General features: G+C 48.3%; 1 protein-coding gene across 7 annotated transcripts in view; it reads right to left on the reverse strand.

Annotated features, from left to right (window-relative positions):
* Positions 1 to 982: 982 nt before the first annotated feature.
* The window catches only part of DNAJC27 (DnaJ heat shock protein family (Hsp40) member C27), a 28099-nt gene continuing 10204 nt past the window's right edge, over positions 983 to 18877 (reverse strand). For 2 of the 7 annotated variants that reach the window (XM_054728253.1, XM_008162364.3), the window contains exons 4-8: positions 16926 to 17090; positions 16266 to 16388; positions 13189 to 13349; positions 9353 to 9481; positions 8333 to 9264 (exon numbers count right to left, since the gene is read on the reverse strand). In XM_054728253.1, coding sequence (XP_054584228.1) covers positions 9228 to 9264; positions 9353 to 9481; positions 13189 to 13349; positions 16266 to 16388; positions 16926 to 17090 — 615 coding nt within the window. In that variant the 3' untranslated portion in view covers positions 8333 to 9227. Of the gene's footprint in view, positions 1141 to 1589; positions 2049 to 2336; positions 2626 to 5021; positions 5630 to 8332; positions 9265 to 9352; positions 9482 to 13188; positions 13350 to 16265; positions 16389 to 16925; positions 17091 to 18877 lie in introns of those variants that run through there. The other 5 variants (XR_003616206.2, XR_008558573.1, XR_008558574.1 and 2 more) reach the window with 5 other exon arrangements.

Consider the following 18877-nt stretch of genomic DNA (forward strand, 5'->3'; position numbering starts at 1 on the left):
AGCGTGCAATTGCTTATAAATCCTGTTTCTCCCCCTGGAATGCGAGTTCAAATGGAGAAGGACCCAGACTTGGTTTTTAACTGTGGATTCCCCTGTGCTGAGCCCATGCTGGTCCACGGGAAGTGTATTCCTTTCTACGGCTGACTAACAGATTCCCACCAAGTGCCTGAACAGCACAAATGATCTCAGCTCTGGAAACCCGATGTCCTACCTGGGCCTCGCTGGGCTAAACGCGAAGCATCGGCAGGGCTTTGTTCTCTCCTGCAGATTCCTGGGGAGACCCCACCCCCTTACCTTCTCCTGCTTCTCAAGGCCGCCCACAGCCCTTGGCTTGTGGCCCCTTCTCCGTCTTCAGAATCAGCACGGTCACCTCTCTCTGACTCTGCGGTAGCCCTGTCTCCCTCGACCACGGCTGGGGGAAGCTTTCTAATGTTAATGACCCACGCGATTAGATTGGACCCACATGGATAATCTCCCCATCTCAAGGTCTGTAATCACATTTGCAAAATCCCTTTGCCATGTGAGGCAACACAGTCACCGCTTCCGGAGGCCAGGCTGCTGCTGCGGGGGCGGGGGAGCGTGTTCCTCTGCACGGTGGGCTCCGGACGGGAGATCCAGGCAGAGCTGAGAAGGGCAAGCCCCCAGGTGAGCTCATTTCTCCTGTGCAAACCTTCCCCAGATGCTTCTAATCGTAAACCTGCACTAGATGGCACTAGCAAGTTAAACCTGGAGATTGTAAAGCATCTTAAAAGTCCGTGAAAAGGTGTGGTTGTTTTGTTTTTTTTTTACGAGAAAGAGGCCTTTGAAATCTTCTCATGGAAGAGAAAGCTATAGAAGGAACCCCCTCCTGTGGTCCCCCGCCCCCTGCCCCTGAGCCTCACGAACAAGACAGCTCCGTTGTTCCAGCAAGGCAGCACAGGAATGAGACATGGAGCAGCACTAGGTCTGCTTCAGGCTCAGAGGATTCATCCCAAGACTCCTCTCCAACGCCCCCCCCCTTTGGCTGCCGTGGGAATTCTCCCCCAGAAGCAAGTGCACTGTTTCGCTTCCTCAGAGATGCCTGTGGTCTTCCTTCTTCCTTCAGACTCAACTCTAAAATCCCCAGCATCCAGGACCCTCCTCTGTGATCTTCACGAGGTCCTACAGTGTAAGTAGAACTGTCATGTCTGTTTTACAGATGAGAAAGCCGAGTCTAGGTTCACAACTTGCCCAAGGGTCCCTAGCCCAGGCCTAGGTCCCACAGGCGCTGCCCAGTGTGCACCCACACGCCTGGCCCCGGGCCTGATGCCCAGGCTTTGTGTGATCGGACCACCAGCCTCCTCGCAGCAGGCGAGGCAGACTCCGGGGCCGGCCCCTCTGTTGGCACTGCTCACCCCTGCTTCCTGCTCAGGTGGTGGCGGGATACATGAGCTACCCACGTTGCCATCCCTTCCCCAGTCCTGCTGTGCCACACGGGGCCGCCAGGCACAGCCAGGCTCCTTTCTGGAAGCGTTCTCTTCGGTAGAACGCATGTTAAGCTTTTTCAAAACCAGACGAGAACTTGGTCCTTTAAAAAAATACCCGCTTTCATTTTAACATTGTTTCCCCGCTCTACTGGCAATCGTCTGGGTGAAATGGGTTCGGCTCCCTTCTCGGATGTCTCTGGCTTTACACGCACCAGCCCTGCCCAACGGGAAGCGAGGGACGGCTTTACTCACAGCTGAGAAGGCCCCAGACCCCCGCATAAGGCTCTCTGGTCCCGGGCGCTCACCCTTCCCGTGACAGCCCGCAGAGCCCACACTACCTGCCAGCTTCAGATGTGTGTGGACAGGAAGGCTGGACCCTGCTCTGCTATTTTTAGCCGTGGCCTGGTTGAGTCAGTCTTGCTGCTGGCCGGGAGCCCTCTGCTCTTCGTTCTCGCGCGGTCGGAGCCGTGAGCAGGTCTGTTTCCCTCGCCAGCTCCGCTTTCCCCTGCCTGCCCCCCTCTCTCCCTTTCATCAGGCGGGGGCAGGTTAAGGGTCCATATTTCTTTGCTTCTCTTGATAAAAGCCTCCCAGAAGTCATGTGACCTGGAGAGAGCCGGAGACTTTTCATCTGGCTCACAATTTTGCATTAACGTAGCTATAAGTGGGAATTGTTATTTCTAAAAATCAAGTCTAAGTTCAAATATGCCTTTAAATAAAAATGATTACATTAAAATCACTTCAGGGAGGAGGACTGACACGTTAGCTATAAATTGATGCTCATTGTTCCTCATTTGTGATCCCAGCTTACAGCAGGATGACTGACAGGAAAGGCACTTAAATGCTTAGGAATAAATGAATAAATTCTAAGGTGCTAAAAGCTCGGTGACTTACCCCTCTCAGGGGGAAAGCGTGTAACTTCACACAGAACTTTTCTTTAATGAACTGCAAATGGAGTGCTCAGGCCTCTCTCGGGGGAGGGGCGGAGATGTGTTTGGCCGCTGGGCTCACCCCGAACTTGACTCCAATGCTTTCAGCAGCAGAGAAGGTGCTACCTCTGCAGCCGTCCTTGGCTAGGACAGGTCTAAGGTTAGTCCTTCAGCGGCTCAAGCCCACCTGACAGGTCCATGTTGCTTCCCATTTCTGCCGTCTCTTCTTCGGTGGGACCGTGTCCTGCCTGCAACTGTAAGATGACACCCAGTGTCACACGCAGATGACACTGCCCCACGGAAGGGAGCAGCTTCCTCCACGCCGCGCTTCTCCGGGTACCCAGTCCTCCCCCAGAGCTCCCTACAGGAATGCTCACTGTGCACTTTTGGCTAGAAAGGAGTCACATGCCCACTTCCAAACCAATCACTGGCAAGAGAACTGGTACCCCTGTGAACGGCTTCAACCGCTCACGACTGACCACTGAGCCCACAGTGGAGGGATGGACGCCTGGGCCACATCAGGGCTCGGCCAGCAAGGAAGAAGGGAGCCATGGCTACTGGACAGGCCATCAGCGGTGTTGGCTCTGATGCCCGTCAAACGCCAGGCCTGATTCTCATCTCTTGTCATTTTTCCGAGGAACTTCTATAAACCAGGGAAATACACAAATTGCATCAAGAAAATTACACCAAGACTTGATTGGTATTGAGCAACATATTTGGATGCTGAGGGCACCCACACTTTGCTTATTTGCTTACTCTCCGGCTTTTTTAAAAAAAAAATCAACATTCAGTTGTTCTGTGATATTTTCATAACCTATTAGGAATTATGTGGTTAAAGGAGCTACAGTCTATTTCACAGTTCAGCAAAGAGGTCATTCATTCTTTCATTTATCAAATGCTTACTATGCTTTTACTCAGCACTGAAGACACAAAGACTGGAAAGATAGGTCTCTGTCTGCCGAGGAGGAGACACTGGGAGGCCCCTGCCTGCTGAACAGAAAATGGACTACATGCACCTGGGTCTAGACAAATTCAGAGGAGAAGGCGTTTTGAGCTGGATACAGAAGTTCAGTAAGAGCTTGTTCAATACATGCAAATGTCTTATATTCCATATTTAACATTGTTGTCATATTAAGACCCTCTTGGCTTGGGCACATCCCAGAGCGAGCTTTTTTTGGGCGCATGTAGGATTCGAACTTGTGTCACTGATGAGGAAGATTGTACCTCTGTGGTCTTAAAAAAAATACAAGCCTAACTATGTCCATGTGAGTAACATGGTACAAGCAGGTACAACATTACTTATGAGTGTGAAGCAGAATATTTTAAAATGTGGATCCTGGGGCTGATAGTGTAGGCTGGGAGCCTGGGTTCTGCAGTTGAGCCAGTTTGGGTTTGAATAGCTTCCTGTGTGGCCTTCAACAAACCACTTACCCTGAGCCTCAGTTCTCTCATCTGTAAAATGGGAACATCAAAAACATCCATGTTCATAAAAGTCCTTTGGTTCTGTCACTGGGAGTTTCTCTTTGGCTTTCTTTCTAATATTGTGTAATATCTAGTGATTTACAGTATCTGCTATCTTTCCAATTATCCTTCTCAGTACCCCAGCTTTCTGCCCCGTCTTATTCTTTCTTCCTTTAGGCAGCTTCTACCCCTGGAAGTCTTGTTAATTTCTCACAGCGAGCAGCTCAGCTCTTTGCCTCACCACGCAAAACCACAATACTTGCCCCGATAGCTAACATTACATTAGGACCCTTCATGGAACAGAGTCCCTGCCGAGCAGGGCCACCAGAACCCAGTGCCTGGCGGAGCCTGACCTGTCCTTGAACCTGATCCCTTTCCCGGCCGAGGTGCTTTCCTCACCAGCATCTGCGTGGACGAGGCGTCCCGTGGGGATTCATCCTGTTCTGACAGAAAGGTCTAAAGTTTAGAACTATTCCCTCCAGGCCAACATGAAACACAGCTTTCTATAATGAAAACGGTTAAGTTCTCAAAAAATTTAATACAGCATTTTAACAACCTACATGATCTGTATGTAGCAGCAACCAGTATTAATTATAAAACTGCATATTTTGAATAGTAAAAAATGCAAATTGTGCCTCTTCAGAAAGAAACCTATATGAAAAAAAAAACACACATTTGTTCAAAACTCCCCAATGAAAATATTAATGGAACTATTAGCTCCACAGGGCAGGGATTTTGTGTGGTCTGTGCTCTGCTACAGCCCACGTGCCTAGAACAGGGTGGACATAGAAGGTGCTCATTAAATACATGGCGAATGACTGTTTTGACAATGAAATTTGATTAGAAATTAGAAGTGCCCCAACAGGCAATGGATCACACAGAAACTAAAAAGTTTAGATAAAATGTAGCATTTTAAAATGACCCTGAAACAAAATGAATTAAACTAATAGTTCTTTTCAGTTTATAACTGGTTATAATTGGTTTAAAAACTAGCCAAAGACCGGTCAAGAAGCGAGTATTGGGATATATTTCGTGTAAAAAGTTTTATAATATACCTGTCAAATATCCCGTCAGTCCACAGCCCACAGCCTTCTCGTCCCTGCTTGCAGTCCTGGATGTCTTTTATTTTCTAATATTCTTTAGTTGCAAGTAACCGACAGCAAACGCCAATGAGCTAAAGCAGAAAATGGGAGGGTGGACTTTATTGGAAGGACTCTGGGGTGGCTGATGGGCTGGAAGAACCACCAGTTCAGAAGGCCTCGTGGGCTGGAAGGAAAGTCTTAGCCATCAGGACTGTCTCTTCCTGAATGTCTGCCTCCTCCTCTCAAGTTTTTTCCATGAGCTTATAATCAAGGTGCCAACATCAGCAGACTCTTTCTGTCCTCCTCTCCTGAGAGGAAGTGTGTTTTCATAGATCCAATTAGAAGGACCCAGGGAGGGATGCCAATTGGTTGAGCTTGGGTGACATTTCCCGTCTCAGGGACCAATCTCTGTGGGCAGGGGGAGGGTGGGGCATAGAGGACCTGGCAGCCGCCCTTTAGGACGTGCTAGCTATGAAGGTGGAGAGTTCCCTAAGGAGCGACGGACCGTCCAGAGGAGAGCAAATGCCCTTCCTAACGACAACGAAAGCCCCTGCTGGGAGCCTCCCGGATAGACGGCCTCCTGCGGGCCGGCCTGAGCGGCTTCCCACCGTCAGAGTCTGGGTTTGCATCAGGCTGTTCCTTCAGGGCTCTTGTCCAGAGAGCAGTTAACTGAATTATTAAGATCTTCATGATTAAAATGAGATAACAGTTTTATCTGAATTAAAAAGGCAAACATAACATTAGTATCTTTCTCTGAGAGATCAAACCTCCTCATCACAATTTAATAAGGTTAGACAAGCCTGATGCGCTGATGAATAAAAAGTTCTTCCATTTTATGAACTGGAAACTACAGCCAGATGCCTTACCTAAGGCCTCGGCGCGTGAGGAAGGAGACTGGCTCTGGACTCACGTGTTTAACGTGAAAGACCCATGTTCCAACAAATCAGTGCAGCCCACAGAGCGTGTGTGGTATTTGGCTTTACTTTATAAAAATACACAACTTAAATACATATGACACTCTCTATACAAGACACAAACAACTGCTGGATTTAACACTTTCAGTTATTTCAACAGAAAGCAAATATGTGAATTACCTCGTAAGAGCAAAAGGTTTGTTTAGAGACTCTGCATTCACAGCCAAAGGGCAACCGATGCAGGAAGCCAACCCAAACTGTCCAATTTCACCAGGTCACCCCCCCGGCCTTCGCCGCACAGCGATCGGCACTGCTTGTTCCACACAAGCTGATGCACCCACATCACAGTTTAAACGGCTGTCTTCTCCAGAGACGCTTCATGGGAAAACCAATGTACAAATAGTATCCAGTGTATCTTACAATTGTGCTCAATCCCAATCCCAAGTCTGAACCTCTTTCCACTTTGCAAAATTTGCGAAGGTGGTTAGCTATATTTTGCAGCTAAATTCGTTTTCAAAAGTTTTGCCAAATCACAGGCAGACTCAGCGAGCTGGACTGCGTGCAGTGAAGGGAGGGACATCCCGGCCGACCAAGTTCCCGGGAGCAGGGCCACCCCTTCCAACCCGACACGGAAACCCCTCGCCCCTCTACACAGTCCCTTTCTGCGAGGGGCGGCGACCGCATGCCGTGCTGCACTCACGCGGCTTTCTTTCAGAACCTCAGCTGCCTTGTCTATGGCTCGGGGGACTAACAGTGAAGTGGGTACTCGTTTATGGGTATAAAAAATATTGGCCAGTTGAGAATTCAATGCTGAGAACACACCAAGGAAGTTTCCTGAGGTAACTGTGAGCCTTAAAGAACAGTGTGCGAGCTGCAGCATCAGAGCAGTTATGGGGGCAGCAGCACGACACCCCGCATCTACAGTCCGTTAAGACCGACAACGCCCAGGCCACACTCATGGGAAGAAGCAAATGCCAACGGGGAACCACAGAAATGCTGACAGTCCAGAGTCAACTCAGCCGGCGGAGGAGCGGGCAGCGGAGCAGAAGGCGGTGTAGGCTCAAGTGCGTGGGTGGGTTGGCCGATGAGCCTGAAATGCCTCCAGGGATTTCTAACAAGTTTTAAAAGTTAATCCTTGGTGACTCAGATGTGGAAGGAACGGCTTTTCTTTAATAATAGCTGTTCAAACTTTTTATTCCTTTTTGAAAAACAAGATTCTCTCTAGAAAATTTTTTTTTAGCCATTGCAATTATTCTGCCAGTTGTTACTCTCACTGATGTGTTCTGGCTGAATAATTTTAAGATTGAACTATAAAGGGCATATTTGCACCAAGAAGTTAAATTACTGCACAGAGGTCTGTAAGTTTGTATGAAATTAGTACTATAAACACTTCTCATTGCTGTTCATGCTTCATTATCTTTTAATATTCTACTCAAGAATTATGGAAGCCAGAAAATCCCGCCTTCCTCTCTTGCTTTGCCATAAGTGAAGCAGTTCATGGCCTTGTACACTGACTCACAACGAAGGTGCTGGGAACTGAGTCCCAGGACCTGAGAACCAGATCAGGCTAAATTCCAACACGTCAGTCGCTACCCAGGGATACGAATGGAAGCCTAAAGAACTCCCCGCCCAGCCGCACGCGCTCACTGTCGGTGAATGAGGTGACCGACCAGGGCTAAGGACAGAGATGAAAACTGGCCCCAGCTGTTTGTACAGGGCCACACACTCAGCGAGCGGTCAGGTCAACCTGGGCTGACCCGGCCATGCGTGATCCCTCATTCACACGACTCCTCAGTTCTGCAGCCAGACAGAGCGATGTTCATTACTGTAGGCATGATGAGGGCCTTAAGCAACCTCGGGTCCAGAGAACCTCGGGTTGGAGTTCCGCAGGCCCAGAGCCAGTTAAAATCCAACGGCCAGAGGAAAACCCCACCAGAAATCTCAAGATCTTAATTCGTAAAAAAGAACATTTTGGTCTCACTGAGATGAGAACCTACTAGAAAACAATGCTCTGGTTTCCTGACAAGCTCCCTGCAGCCCGAGGGCAGCCACGGAATGCAGCTGCTTTGGGAGGGCAAGATCCCAGACCGCAGTGGGCGCGAATGGATGGAAGCGCCTTTCTCCTGAGGTGTCGGTCTGCTACCCGGCCATCTATATGGGATAGCTGGTCAAGTTCACAGGAAGCAGTGTCCTAGGTACCTAAAGCCCCAGTCAGTGCAGGTGGTCACAGCTCAAAACATGAGCATCGTCATGAGAGTGGCAGGCGATGGGCCACGCCTGAGAAGGGCTGTAGACGCCTGAGAGAAAGGCCAGGCCTGATCTCACCCACCCCTGGGAGACCGAGCGGAGACTATGGGGAAATGGATTTCTCTACGTGAAGTTACTTTTTTATAATCTAGTTTAAAGTATCAAATTTGGGACCCAAGCAAAATGATGGCGATTCCTCCCACACAGGCTTTAAGATCTCTCCCCCCCCCCGCCCTCTGTCCCCCCAAGGACCCACACTTGCCTCTGGCCATCCAGACCCAGGCCCCGGCTTGTAAGGGAGGCAGTGGGTGGAAGCTGGGAACTGACGGAGAGGAATGATGGCGGATGTAGTATACAGAACAAGGAGGCTAGAGAGGAACTAACACTGCGGAGGAGACCTGGCTTGTTGAGCAGCACCCCTGCCTTTCCCACCGTTATTTGTCTGCAGCAAATAATGCAGAAACAAAAAAGGTATAAACCTCATATGGGGGCTCCGCTAAGGCATCAAATGTGCCTGAGCCGGGCTGCCGGGCCCTGGCGATGTGTGCACAATCCTGTGTGCCCTGCTTGGGTCCGATTCCCCATTCCTAGGTGATGATGCTCCCCACAGCAACCGGCACCCATTCCCACAGCCAGGGAGAGACCTCAGATCCAGGGGCCCGACTAGCAGCAGCCAGTTTACCCCCAAGTGAGGCTGCCCTCGCTTTTACCCTCAGGACTGGCTCGTCTCTCCCCCTGGTGGTCAGAGAAGGGAACAGACTAAATGTCAAAAAAGGGCTGCTTACTTCAGGATCGCATGGCTCTGTTCCACCAACTTCCAAAGGGCTCTAGAGTTCGTTAATTTTGGACTGAGGGTCACGAGGCCACCTAAGGACTCATCCTAAAAGGACCAACTTGCTTGTGAGGTCACACCAACTTCCAGGGGTTTCGATACTGTCTGCTTGTTTTTCTTCTTCTCATGGTGAATTAATAAAAAAGAAAGACCAGGGGAAAGGGTCTTCCTGTCCTCCCTCCAGAAACCTTTGGACCTTCCTGAGCAAGAGGCCTGAGGGAGGACCTGCTTTCAACATGGAAGTATGCGATGAGCGACACGCAGGCGTGTGGTTCCTTCGCTCCCTCTGTGAGATGGTAGCAGGCGCCTGGGTGACTGATTTAGGGCTGACAACACACGGAAAGGAGCAGGGAGAGTCTGCGGAGGGAAACCACGTTGGCTGTTTCACCTCCAGGGAAAGCCTGTTTGGACTGAGCCCACACGCGTCCTCTCCGGTACTGCCTACTTGATGTTTTTCAGGACGGCTGTCCGGGCATTCACCACTGCCTTGAAGGCATCTTCACTCCCCGGCGCCACACACTTGTCAGGGTGGAGCAGCACAGCGAGCCTCCGGTACGCTTTGTTCACTTCGTCCCTGCGAGAAGGGGCAGAGCTCCGGGTTAGTGCCAGGGCCCGCCCTGGGCTGCATTTCGCTGTCTGAATAATGGACCAACTCCTGCAGCAAGCATATCCCAAGTAACTGCCACCCCTTTAAAGGTGGGACTAGCAAACAACAAACAAACACTATATAACATGCAAGTAGGAAAAAATGCAGTGGAAACTGAGTACATAAACGCTGAGAAAATGTTTGGTGAAGGAACGGTCAGGTGAAAACAGACGGCACTTGGCACCTGGCGGCACTGAGTGAGTCTCTGCTGGGGCGGTCAGGGCAGGCCCCCGGGCGAGCTCTGAGAGTGGGGCTTGGGGACAGGCACAGGGGAGGGGAAATCCCGGCAGAGAACTGGCAGAGAACTGGCGAGGCTGGGCACAGACTGTGGGCCCGGCGTGTAGTTCCCTGAGGAAACTGTGGGAAGGACAAGGAACCAAGTAGGCCAGGGAGAGGGTCAGTAAGTGAAAGGCCACGGAGGCAAAACAACAGGCAACGGGATTTGATCAACAGCAGCAAGAGGAGGCCTCCATGACACATGGTGCTGGGAGTGCCGTTTCTTGAGGTGAAAGGTCAGGTGGGGGGTGCTACCATAACCCACCAAGTGAGAGCATAACATAGCTACGGTGTCTGTGCAGGAAGAGAAAGGGATAATGTAGAGCAAGAGGGGGCAGAGGCAGGTGAGGAGCCACATACACAGGGGGGTAAGCTACAAGAAAAAGGGCTGAAATGAGTTGTTTCCTGGGGAATCTGAGGCCCAGGGTAGATGGGGACACCAATGACCAGGAAAGGCGTGGAAAGGGGTACCTGAGAGGTACAGTGAGCTCCGGAGACAAAGAAGAAACCAGAGAGATCAATCTCCCCAGAGAGGAGAGGAGCGGTGAGATCCGCAGAACCCAGAGAGATCTTAGGCTTCCGAGCTCCCCAATGAGCGGGAACTGGGCGGGGAGGGGCCCGGAGACCATCTGGTCCTGTTACCTTCCCTGCACTTTTTTTTTTTAAAAATATACTTTTTATTGATTTCAGAAAGGAAGGGAGAGGGAGAGATAGAAACATCAATGATGAGAGAGAATCATTGATCGGCTGCCTCCTGCACGCCCCACATTGGGAATGAGCCCACAACTGGGCATGTGTTCCGACCGGGAATCGAACCGTGACCTCCTGGTTCATAGGTCAATGCTCACCACTGAGCCACACCGGCTGGGCTCCCTGCTCTTCATTAGGCTCAGGTGTCAGGCCTCTGAGAGGCTTCTGGTGCCCAGTCACTGCCTGGAAGGAGTCTGCTCTGTCCTACCAGATGGCTTTGTTTCCCCTTTTGTAACCCAGGTTCCCGCGGTCTCCTGAGGCTGGGTAGCCGCTTTCTGAATGCCCTAGCTTTCCTCCTTTACTTTAACAAAGGACTTCTCGTTTGGCTCTGCAAATTAGGGAGATGGTCTTTGACTTCTTGATGTGATGGAAAGTCTTGTGTCAGCTGGGAGAGAAAGGTCTCAGGGCCATGTTAAGTTCTCTGTGTCCTGAGCATACGTTCTACGGCTTTTTCTATTTTCTGCTCTTAGGGGAGTCCTGCATTCTCTTGTTTTAATCTTTCATGTAGCTCTTCTACATAATTTTAATACCAGCTACCAAGAATCACATTTTCCCCGAAGGACTCTCTGTCTCTGAGCAGGTTCAGCATCCTCTCTCTTCCCCATGAGCGAGTCCTGGGTAGCCCCCCCTCTGCTCTGCTTCCTGAAGAAACATGTCCACCGGGGGTTGGTATGAGGCCTGGCCCCCTGCATTAAGAGTGCCTTTGAGGAATTCTGGACACAGACAGTAGGGGGGTGAGGGCCTGTGCTGGGGTGTGGGAGCAGGCTGGGAGAGGTCAATGGGGGAAAAAGGAAACATATGTAATTTTCAACAATAAAGAATTTTTAAAAAGAAAAAAAGAATTCTGGGTAGCAGGGGAGGCTTTCAAGGAAAATTCTGGAGAAACAGGACTGAGTCAAGTGTGTAAGAAATATATTAATTCTACTGAAGATTAAGATTTTCTCCAAGTTCAAGAAGAGTAAACAATTAGCACTGAACAAACATTAAAACTGTCTATAACTTAAAAATATGTTTGTAGGTTTTGCCTCAATGTGCTCAATACCATACGAAATTAGTTTGCTATCTCCGAGAAGCAAAGGTAAGAATAGGACATGTTTCTCCTGGCTAAGGGCACGGAACTTAGGGAGATCCTGTAAATGTTAGTAGATTCCAATTAACCAGAGTGAATAAATAAGAAACCAAAGCTTACTTTTCCGTAATAAATATTGTTCTAAGTTAGTAAGCAATCGTTTCTTAGTTTTAGAGCCAATATCCCTTGAGGATGAAATGGAAGAATTTAGAATGAGACATGGAAACCTAAAAGTACATTTCAAAGATACCAATGAACTCTGTGCTCTGTACATGAGGTCAGCTGTGCTTAAAGCATCCTCAGTGAGGCCTGGCGAGTCGAGGTGACCAGTAACTGCCTTCCTCTTCTCTCCCCTCTTTGCTTCTGGACTAAAGATACGCTCTGAGACCAGAATGGAGAAGAGATGCTAACACTATTGATGCTGACAAGGCAACTTCAAGGTGTGCTTGTGTGTGGGTGTGGGTGGGGTGGGGTCAAGGTGAGTAAGTAGAAAGGGAGAACCATGGAGAGAAAAGCGATGGTACAAAATCAAAAGATCTGAGGACTCTTATAATTAGAATATGCACAGTAACAGTATTCTATAGTAAAAAGTTATGTAAACTTGGAAAGTTCTTAAGATAGTAGATCCCAAGAGTTCTCATTACAGTGAAAAGCCTTTTTTTTTTTTTTCCTGTATGCAATGATGGATAGTAACTAAACTTGTGGTTACTGTTTCACAGTATCTGTAAGTTGAATCATTGGGCTGTACACCTTAAACTATACAATCCTGCATGTGAATTATATTTCATTAAAACTGGAAATAAAATTTCTATGACCAAACTGAACAATGGAAAAAAGAAAAAGAAAAAAAAGTTGTATGACCATACTGAACAATGATTTATTCTTGCACAGCAACAAAGAGTAGTGGTTATATTTCTTTTTCTCCCAAATAATTCTTTTGGCTAAAATAAAGTAACATAAATACATACAGATGAGAAGAAACACACACACACAGAGAGAGAGAGAGAGAGAGAGAGAGAGAGAGAGAGAGAAAGAGAGAGAGAGAGAGACTGACTCACACACACATGGTCTGTTCAGGGTCAAGAACCAATTCTACCACTAACTCCTGAGGTTACTGAATGTATTTAGTCTCACTAAGTCCCAGTTTTCCCAGCTATAAAATGAAATGTTTGGACAAGTTGATTGCTAACATTTTTCCTCTTCTAAAATTCTATAATTTAAGAATTCGCTTTTGTAAGGCATTTTTTTAAGGTTCATTAGCTTCAAGGCTCTTAATTCCACAAGAGCAGAACAGACCATTTCGAAAAGCATTTCTGCATACACACTACAGTTTCCACATCAGACAGCTGCTATCGCCTGAATACCAAAGAAACAAGCTGTTTCTGATTCAGTGAAAGAGTGTTATCGAGTCATCGGATATATTTCCACACACCCCTGTATTTCTCGACAACTGTGAGAAGGTATCTCGTGCCTGTGATTCTGACAATGGAGCCGTTCTCTGTAACAGAGCTCAGCACTAACATCACAGAGCACTGCTTACCTTGAGGCTCCAGGTTTGACGCCCAACATGTCCCAACTGTCTTTACTATTCCGAATTCTGCGAATGGTGTCTGCTTGTTCTTTGGTGAAACTAGCACTGCTATTTGGGATAGGACGCTTCCCGCCATTTTCACATAAGTCAACTATGGATGTATAAAAGGTCTGCAAAAGGAAACACATCCCGCAGTAGAACTGATTTTGCGGAAATAGGAATTCCTTTTAAGCATCAACTAAAGGATTTTAATATATTTCAGTAACTCTTAAAATTCATAATAAAGCAAATATTTCAGAGGGAAATACGATCAAAGAAGTAAAGGAAAATATACTGTTGGTGAGTGAAGAGAGAGAGAATCTCAGCAGAGAATTGGGAACCACCCAAAAGAACCAAATGCAAATTCCAGAACTGAAGAGTATTGAATTGGAAAATTCCCTCAGTGGATTCAACAGCAGATTGAAGTCAGAGCAATAGAGACTATGCAATCTAAAAAAATAGAGAAAAAAATGGAATAAAAATAAACATAGCCTCAAGAATTGTGGGATAAAAATCAAATGATCTACTATGTAGCTGGAGTCACAGAAAAAAAAAAAAAAAAAAAAAGGAGGGAGAATAGGGCATAATATAAAGGTTTAAAAAAATCTCCCCAGCCCTAGCCAGTTTGGCTCAGTGGATAGAGCGTCAGCCTGCGGACAGAAGGGTCCCAGGTTCGATTCCAGTCAGGGCACATGGCTGGGTTGCGGGCTCCATCCCCAGTAGGGGGCGTGAGGGAGGCAGCCGATCAACGATTCTCATCATCATTGATGTTTCTCTCTCCCTCTCCCTTACTCTCTGAAATCAATAAAAATATATTTTTTAAAAATCTCACGCCAAAACCGGTTTGGCTCAGTGGATAGAGCGTCAGCCTGCGGACTGAAGGGTCCCGGGTTCGATTCCGGTCAAGGGCATGTACCTTGGTTGCGGGCACATCCCCAGTGGGGGGTGTGCAGGAGGCAGCTGATCGATGTTTCTCTCTCATCGATGTTTCTAACTCTCTATCTCTCTCCCTTCTTCTCTGTAAAAACTCAATAAAATATATTTAAAAAAAAAATCTCCCCAAATTTCATGAAAAACACCTGCACATCAATCCAAGAAACTCAACAAGCCCTACGTAGGATAAACTTAAAGAGAACCACACCTAGGCACACAGCACCACCACTGAAAATCAATGAGGAGGAGAAACTCTTGAAAGTAACTGGAGGGGAGCCTGACCAGCGTGGCTCAGTGGTTGAGTGTTGACCTATGAACCAGGAGGTCACGGTTCGATTTCCGGTCGGGGCACATGCCTGGGTTGTGGGCTCAGTCCCCAGTGTGGAGCGTGCAGGAGGCAGCCGATCAGTGATTCTCTCTCATCATTGATGTTTCTATCTCTCTTTCTCCCTCTCTCTTCCTCTCTGAAATCAATTAAAAAAATTTTTTTAAAAAGAAAGTAACTGGAGGGGGAAAAAAAGACATTACACACAACCGAGTAAGAGTGAGAATGGGTGCTAACGTCTCAGGAGACACACTAGAGACCCAAAGAGAAAGAACAAGTGTAAAGTGCTGATTTAACACTCCCCCCCCCCCCCCAGTTATTATCTATGACTCTCCGCCAGATCACTACTCCTCTCGGGTGCTCTCGTATCTGAAATGAGTGATAACTGCCGCACATTGGTGAGAGTCTTAAAAGTGATGAACTATGTAAGCCCTCCAGAACTGTAAAACACTATTCAAATGGTTAAGTGTTATTATTGCACATATATAGGTACAAACCCACATAGGCTTGTTCCACAAGAGGAGAATCATGGCAAGCCAACACCAGCCTTATTTGGTCTTGAAATAGAAGCTACTGATGCCCAATTTAGCCTGACAGCGAGGATGGAACCTGTCTTCCAAGAGGAGGGGTGACAGCTTGTGAGAAGAAAGTTCCGCATAAAAGATTAAGTAAGATCCCACTCAATAATTAAGAACAACTCTTTATAGTATAGCTACATTATTTAAAATGCTAAAAATGCCCCAAATATCAGATGTAGTCATAAGAAAAAAAATGCATTATTCATGCCACCACTTACTTCCAAATGGATCTGTCATTAAGAGTTGACTTGACTTTATCACTTAATGTTTGAAAGCCTCCTCCCCTTAAAATTATTCAAGATCAGTAAATTTTTAAAAAGTGGCCGTCTACTCAGCGTGCACTGTGAATACATCCTTCTATTGCCCACGTGACTGGCGAGACCTGTTTTTGTGTGTGACTGGCTGGATGTGTAACTGCTGCACGTGGCCATGATACAGGATGATCTTAGCATGGCAAGCCACTTCTGCACACAAATGTAAGCAAAGGTAGTGTGGAAGAAATCCTCTGTCCCACTGAGGTCAGTGTAAAATAGCTGCTGTTAAACTTGGTAATCATCAGAATCACCAAAAAGCTTTTTCAAAATATAGATTCCTGGCTCTACCACAACATTAAGCTTCCAATAGGCCTGGAACCCAGCAATCTGTATTTTGAAGAATTTCCTCAAGTAACTCTGATGATCAGCCAGGTCTGGTCTAAAATAGACAGTAGACAGGTATCACACACACATATCATATTCATACTAGAGACCCGGTGCATGAAAATTTGTGCACTGGGGGGTTGGGGTCCCTCAGCCTGGCCTGCCTCCTCGCACAGTCTGGGAGCCCTCAGGGGATGTCCTACTGACGGCTTAGGCCCGCTCCCCTGAGCTGCAGTCTGGCCTCCCTCTGTGGGAGGTGACCAGGCTGATCAGGGGAAGGCGCCACCCCCATCACCCCACTGCTGCTGCCACTGCCGGCCGCGGCAGCTGTGAGGCCTGAGCCCTGGGCCTCGCAGCCGCTGTGGCTTTGTCCGGATGGACGCCCGGAAGACGTCCGCCCTAATTAGCTTATTTCCCTTTTATTAGTATAGATTCTTTCTCTTTTTCTCACCAGCTTCTGAAAGAAAGAGCTTATTCAAATGAGAAATTGCCTTTTTGCTTCTCATAATTTAAACTAAAATTTGGCATGGGCAGTCTCGACACACATTTTAAAACAACAAAACGCTGGGTTACCTGGAACATCTCATTAATTCCTTCTCCGGTTTGTGCTGAAGTTTCAAAGTACAGGAACCCTTTGCTTTCGGCCCAAAGACGCCCTTCACTTTCATCCACACAGCGGTGCTTGGGGCAGTCAATCTGAAATGACAGTGAGGGCCAGCGACGGCCCCGTGAGGTCTGTCAGTCCTTCCCTAAGCAAATGCTATTCTTACATGAACCCGGCACTCGCGCATCAAATGACCAGGACCCAAAGGGACAAGAGACGACTGACGTTGAGTGGGGGCCTGTTAGCGCACTTCCCACTATCCCTGGAGGGCACTGCTGCTGCTGGCTGCCCAGCCTGCCACCCCCACACCCACACCCACACCTGAGGGGTCTGCTTTTCACACCTCTCCATAGACACTCTTCACCTAATCACTACCCTCCTCCCATCAGATCCCAGTGTGACGATTGGCATCCGCCTCTCCTGCTGTCACCAGACACAAAAATGGGTAAAAGCCCGACACCCAGCTGTTGTTTTGTTGTTCTTGTGTTAGGGCCTATGTTTTGAAAAGCTGTTGATTCCTGTATTACCGGAAAAGGAATTTTTCTTTCCTTTTTATGTCCCCCCACACTCAGAGCTGCACTGCCCATCATAAATCTAGAAAGCTGAGCGTGCCATTCCAAAGCGGTTACCTTGTTGGCACACACGACGAAGACAACGTTGTCCATGTTCCCGTGAGGCCCAAGGTCTTGCTTCATTTCTGCCAGCCACGTGTCCAGGGCGTCAAAGGAGTCTTTCTGCCCAACGTCGTAGACCAGCAGCACGCCCTGGGTGTCCTTGTAAAACTCGTTCCGCACCTGCACAGAGAAGAGATGCACAAAACCGGACCAGCAAGTGGAGGGCTCTGTGGTTTTATAGGAAAAGGTACAAACCCACACCGGTTTGCTTCAAAAGAAGAGAATCATTAACTTTGCAAAGTACGTTCCTTTGTGTGTTCATAGTATTTGCTGTTGTGTCTCAGTATCTGCTGGCCTTCACTTCAGGGGACGCTTTACAAAACCCAAGTAACATGATAAAAACAATCCGTTAGCACAGACGGACTGGGAATGGAAGCAGCAGCTCTGCCCCACCCTCCTCACCTCCAGTTCCACTCCCCAGAGGCGATCGATCATGACGTGTTGTTAGCAGACCTTAAAATAACACAATTACGTCAAGTTCTTCTCAGGAAGAACATGGAAGCTGAGTGAACAATGAAAAAGAACACGTAAAAAATGACACAGATATTAGCAACAGGCACGGCCATTCAGACATCCCATCCCGCCGTCCGCTTTCCCGGGCGGCAGGCAGGTCTCTCTGGGACCTGGAGCTGAGCAGCAACCGCAGAGCCACACTCAGAGCCACCGTGGACAGGAGCACGGGCTCTGGAGCCAGGCTCACCTGGCCCGCACTTACTTACTATGGTGTGACCAGGCCCTTAACCTCTCGCGTCTCAGTTTCCTCATCTGCAAAACGGGACACTCCTCCTCACTCCCCAGGGTTTATGAAGAGTAAACGAGGTGATGAAGGCAAAGCACCACCACGTGCATTCGTCTCCCCTCCTCCCTCCCGGAAGATGGAGAGATGGCTTTCCCTATTCTTCCTGTAAGTACAAGGAGAACGCCTGGGCACATAGAAAACACACGTAAGAAGTCTCGGGAAGGTGGAGAGAAGAAGGCAGACAAGCGAGGAACCTCGGGCCGGGACGGACAATGTGAGTTTCCTGGGCTTCTCTGCCGCGTACACGCAAGACAGGGAGCTGAGGGAGTCCACCTGGCAATGCCACAGGTGCAGACACACAAAAGCCAGCAGAGCCGCACTCTTAGACCAAAGACCAGGCAAGGGGAAGCCTCACAAGACTAAGAACTTTAGACAATCACCACTCACTCCCGCCAGCGCCTCAAAAGATTCTGCCTCTCCACCCCTCCCACTCAGGCAAAGGCTGAGCAGAGACTTCAGAAAAATAAATTCCTGAGACACACAATAACCAACATGCAAAAGCTTAGAAATTGAGCTCAACAACAAATGGAGGGGACAGTGGAAAGAATCAGAGAACTAGAAGGCAGACAATAAAATTAGGCAACCTACACCACAGAGAGAGAAACAAACAGACAAACAAACAAACAAATAGAACAGAGCCTCGGGGAGCTGTGGGACTACCAGCTGAGAGTCCCCGGAGAGGAGAAATGGGTGGGGCTGAAAAAGCGCTCCAAGAAATAATGGCTAAAAACTCCTCAAATGTGGCAAGAGACATAAACCTACAGATTCAAGAAGCTGAGAAAACCCCAAACGGAAAGAGCAAAGACATCCATGCCAACACATCACAATTCCACCTCTAAACCCAAAGACAAAGGGGAAACCGTGAAAGCAGCCGGAGGAAAGGATACCTCTCCTCTGGGGAAAAGCATTTCAAACGACAGCAGATTTCTCATCAGAAATCGAGGCCAGAGGGTTGTTCAAGCGCCGAAAGAAAGGAACACCAGCCCAGGCCTGGCCGGTGGCTGGGCCGGCCCCGATCACGGGTACCCTGCCCCCAAAGAACTCGGGCTCCGGGCTCAGGTACGAAGTGCAAAGCAGCAGTCCTTTAACAGTTGGAATGTCGCACACC

Source organism: Eptesicus fuscus, chromosome 16 (assembly GCF_027574615.1).
Source record: "Eptesicus fuscus isolate TK198812 chromosome 16, DD_ASM_mEF_20220401, whole genome shotgun sequence".
Classification (NCBI taxonomy): Eukaryota; Metazoa; Chordata; class Mammalia; order Chiroptera; family Vespertilionidae; genus Eptesicus; species Eptesicus fuscus.